Source organism: Trachemys scripta, chromosome 16, assembly GCF_013100865.1.
Source record: "Trachemys scripta elegans isolate TJP31775 chromosome 16, CAS_Tse_1.0, whole genome shotgun sequence".
Classification (NCBI taxonomy): domain Eukaryota; kingdom Metazoa; phylum Chordata; order Testudines; family Emydidae; genus Trachemys; species Trachemys scripta.
The window spans coordinates 2029128-2034229 of NC_048313.1; the positions used below are offsets into that span (position 1 = coordinate 2029128).

The window sequence follows — 5102 nt, forward strand, 5'->3', positions numbered from 1 at the left end:
CCTGGGGGGGGGGGGGGGACGGGGGAGGAGAGGAAGAAAGCTGCACAGTGATCTCCCACCTCTGTGCAGCCAGTGGCCTATGCTCCCCAATGCCACGCTGGAGCCTCCACATTTATTAGACAAATAAAATTTGCAGAATTTTAAAATATTGTGCGCAGAATTTTTAATTTTTTGGCGCAGAATGCCCTCAGGAGTAAACTGTATCAAAGCAACAGTTTATGCCCTACTGAGAGACCTAATGTGAAATGCAGGGAACATTCCTACTGGATGGTAGCTTTACACAGTAACAGAATTTGATGTGATATCAAACTGCAAATAAAAACAAAAAACCTCCAAGTCGAGACTTTGGGAACCATGTCTGAAATTCCCATTCTTAATGCCATTCACTACTCTTGTGCTGAGATAGTGCAGTACATGCAGGATTCATAGAAAGTCATTTATGGTTTAGATAAGTGAGTTCCCCCTCCCCATACCCAGCAAGACGAGAGTAGGCTAGGGTTCATTTTTGTCTCTGAAGATCACAGCTTTTGTGAATTTTTTAGGATCTCTGCGACACTTCCCTCCTCAAGTTACTTTAACATTTGTACATTTCTTTTCTTGTATATAGTAATAAACAGTGAATATGGTAGTAAATGTTAGTGTTAAAGGGTCACTGTCAAGATCAAAGCCTTATGTTTAAAATGAAATGTCCTCACCTGTGTTACTAGCAACATCCAAATAATAATAATAATAATAATAATAACTAAATAACTTCAAGCTTCCCTTTACTGTTCACCATCACTGATGCTGTTTGTTTACTTTTTGCACTTAGACAATGAAATGAGACTGATTAGTTTCACTATCAGTTTCTACTCCCCGAGGCAGAGTTCTAAACTAGGCTCTGCAGCCTTGGGAAAGTCATTTAACCTCTTTATCTCACATTCACCATCTGTAAAATGGGACTAATATTACTTTCTCAACTACCTCATAGGAGTGTTGTAACAGCTAATTAATTAAATTTTTCTACAGTGATTTGAAAATGTGGAGCATTATATAAGAGGTAATTTAAATATTATTAGTCAGGTTCTGTAAACCCCAAAGTGAAACCAATTATGATTGCCAACTCTCTGCACTTCTACTTGCTTTACATATATTAAATAATGAATCCCCACCTCTATGAGGTAGGTATGTGTGATTAGTATCATTGCTTTTAAGATGTTGCTGTGTTCCAACTGCAGGAGACTGTCTTTTAATTTAAACAACTTTAATTGAATTTAAAAAGATAAAAACCTTTCTATTCATAACAGGTTATGTAACACCCCTCCCCCCCAACCCCCTCTCCTTTTTTTAAACTACCATTACATCTGGGGCCCAACTTAGCTGACAGTGACCACTTTAAGTGGATTATGCAGTTACTGTATCATATTGGTGAAGCAAGTATATTTAGAGGAATATAAAAACAAAGAAAATTCACAGATGACCCTAGTTCTGTATCTCGTAACTTGCCAGAGGATCTTAGTGACATTGGGACAAATTTTACTCTAGTATAGGGAGGCACAGCTCAAATGAGGTCAGTAGTATTGTGTCCATTTGTGTCAGAGGTAAATCTGGCCCATTGTCTTTTGGAGAAAGGCATGTGTGAGAATGTTATGGTAAATCGATTATACTACTCTTAGGTAATATTTAAGAGGAATAAAAAAAAGAAAAAAAGACCAAACTCCTATCTTCTCTCTAATGCAATTTAGTGACTTCAACAGGCTTTGGATCAAGCCTTCATCTTTTTTTAAATTAAAGAATAAGAATAAAAATACAATGGTTTAAACTGATCCCCAAAAGAAGTGAAAAGCCTTATTTAATCTGATATTATATAAACAGATGAGGTGAACCATAGCTGCTTTGTGTCTGCACTCCTTAACAGTGCACATAGTGACGGCATCAACACTTGTGATAGTGGAAGATGCTGAACTGGCAAGCCTGGACGCTGAACTCTTATCCACAAACAGAAGAACACAGGCAGTGGCTGTACAAGTCTCCCCTCACTAATGCGCCTCAGCAGAGCCAATCTAGGGCAGCCATGGGAACTCAGTCAACACGGCATGTTTATTTATCGGCTTCTCTTCTGTGACTGCCAACCATGATGGTAGCTTTTGTGATCTGGATGCAAGTACCACTAACGCACCTACTCATTCCACAGAAGTGATCGAATGGACAGCAGATGACAATAGCTGCCAGATACTACAAACCTAGGTTAGATTCAAAGTAGGTAAAAGGCTACATACTCATTACCAAACCCCTGAGACCACCCAGTTCTTCTAGCAGTTTTAAATTAAAACACACATACTAAGTGAGCAGTCTTATGATGGGATAACCCATCAACTTTGAAACTTCATTTTAACAAATAATTCGTGCTATAATACAGCATTTGTAGAGTGTCCAGTCTATGAGGAAAGATTAGATTATGCCGCCTGAATCCTATAACTCTCCTTTGCCTTCCTCACAATAGCTAAAACAAGTGAGCCAACTAGCAATACCACTCATGTGATCATTAAAATATTTCACTTGCCTGTTGCAGAAACATCTGCATGGAATCTTGGTTTAGGACCGTTCCGGCAGCTGTCTGGCCCAAGATGATCTTCTCTGGACTGGATGCCAAGTTCGGGCTGGGCTGGGAAGTCACGGGTAGCTGTGATGGCTGTTGAGAAGGCTGCTGCTGCACATTCAACTGAAGCGGAGGTGGCGCTGGAGGCTGGGATGCAGCCTGGACGGTCAGTATAGAGGACTGGTCACTGCTTGGCAGCAGGCTGGTGCCAGAAGCGGGCTGTGGCTGAATGAGGCCTGGACTCTGACTGCTGGTGGTGGCAGATGCCTGAATGCTCACAGCTTGGTTGAGGTTCTCAGTGGAATTTAACATAGCAACTTGATTAGGCAGAGTTACACCTTGGATAACGGTCTGCCCAGTCTGACTGATGGCCCCACTGGCCAATGAGGCTGCAACGGAGGGCTGACTCTGAGTGGTCAAGCTGCCAGCTAGAGAGACAGGCATCTGGAACAAAGTTGGCTGACCCACCTGACCAGGCTGCAGTTGAATAGGTGCAGAAAGAATGTGAGCCGTGCCATGCGCATTCTGCGATGTAAGCACCTGCCCCAGATTCAGCTGGCTAGCTATGTTCTGATTGGTGAGGATTTGGGCAGGCAAGGCCTGATTGGTTATCAGCTGTCCACCAGGCCCTTGGCTAGTTATGATGTGGGCTTGGCCACTGGGGTGTGAAGTTGTTAGGATCTGTCCTCCCATGTTCGCCTGCAAGGCTGAGAGCTGCTGGGGTATCTGAACAGCAGAGGCACCTGCTAACTGCCCAGGAAGAAGGAACTGGTTCTGACCCTGTAACATGGCCTGAGGAACGTGCTGCGCGGGGATGACAATACTGCTGCCTTGGTTTAGCAAGTGGACGCTCATGGGCTTGCTGAGGGCTTGCTGCTGCGGTGGAGGTTGTTTGAACATGTTGGCAGGCAGCCCTTGCGGGAATCCAGACAGCACCACATTCTGTCCTGGTTTGCCCGCCATAAAAGTCAGGTTCTGTTGGGCCTTCTGCTGTTGCAGGGCAGCCTCGTTCTGGATGGTCAGGGTGGTATTATTGGGACCAAATGGCTTGGGGGTGATCTGGTACAGCTTCTGTTGCAGGACCCCTGCAGGTTTGGGCTGAATTGGCGTGGGTGTTCGGTGGATAATCACGTTCTGGGCCTGCACCAATGGGCTGCTTAAGTTCGATGTGACTGTGAGAGGTTGGGAGCCTGGGGTGGCAGATACGTTCCCAAACATGGAGTTTCCATTCAGCGTGGTAGTGGCCACGGAGGGCAGGTTTTTCTGGATGACAAGGCCAGCGTTCTGTGGAGACACCCCCGTAGAAGCGAGGGTGACCTGCTGTTGCTCGGGTGCTGTCTGGGTGATGTAACTGCCAACGGGCATGGTGGTCACTTGGGAGGGCTGAACTTGTTTTGCAATGATCTGCTGAGCTGACTGGTTAATAGCCATCACCTGTTGCCCAACTACTTGAATCGGCCCAATTCCCAATGTCCCACTTGGGCTTCCATTAGGCAAGCCCTGAAGGTTGGAAATTGGCTGTATGGTAACATTCCCCAAGCCAACCTGCTGAAGAAAAGGCTGAACACTGATGGCCTTATTAACGACGTCTGCTCCCACTGATTGCTGCACCAGCGCTTGATGTGTCAGGACTGCAGGCTGCTGCAACCCAATTAGGTCAGCCCCACTGGAGAAAATCTGCGGCGTGCCATCAGAGGCAGTCTGAACCACTGGCTGAAGTGTAGGGAGCTGGAAAGACCCCAGGTCCAGTTCTGCCTCTGCCTCCAGAGTCTGTTCTGTAATGTTAGCCTCTTGCAGGCTCTGCTGGAGAATGTCACAGGGCTGGTCTGAGTTCTGAAGATTCGCCCCACCACCAGATGGTGACCCCAGGATGTCATCTTCTAAAAAGTCGAGGTCAACGCTTGTTGTGTTCTGATTCTGTTCAGTGTTCAGATGGTTGCCAGAGGATTCTTGTACATGCAGCTAAAAGGTTTAAGATGGGGGGGGGGGGGAGGGAGAAAAAACATTTAATTCAAACCCATGAAACAGGATTTTTAATCTTTCTATGCTAAATGGTTGTGCACCCTTACTGGGAGTTGTTAAAATGCTTTTGTGATCCACCCTAGAGTTGACTGCATCTCAGTGTTGGGCAAAGTGATCCCAGTGTAAAGTTTGTATATCAATTTGCTAAGTACATTTGTAAACCATCTTGCCGTCCCCATAAAGTGCTAAATAAATGCATGATGTTATTAAAGGGAACCCGAGGCACAGGGATTAAGGGCCTTGCATAAAGTCACATCGGGAGTCAGTGGAAGAGCTGGTAACAGAACCCAAGCGAGCAAACTCGCAGTTCCTTTACTTTAGCCACTAGACCAGTGGTTCCCAAACTTGTTCCGCCGCTTGTGCAGAGAAAGCCCCTGGCAGGCTGGGCCGGGCCGTTTACCTGCCGCGTCCGCAGGTTCGGCCCATCGCGGCTCCCAGTGGCTGCGGTTCGCTGCTCCAGGCCAATGGGAGCTGCTGGAAGTGGCGGTCAGTACGTCCCTTG

General features: G+C 46.0%; 1 protein-coding gene across 5 annotated transcripts in view; it reads right to left on the reverse strand.

Annotated features, from left to right (window-relative positions):
• The window catches only part of BICRA (BRD4 interacting chromatin remodeling complex associated protein), a 116631-nt gene that overhangs the window by 19088 nt on the left and 92441 nt on the right, over nucleotides 1–5102 (reverse strand). For all 5 annotated transcript variants that reach the window (XM_034792049.1, XM_034792047.1, XM_034792050.1 and 2 more), the window contains one exon: nucleotides 2543–4540. In XM_034792049.1, coding sequence (XP_034647940.1) covers nucleotides 2543–4540 — 1998 coding nt within the window. The remainder of the gene's footprint in view (nucleotides 1–2542; nucleotides 4541–5102) is intronic.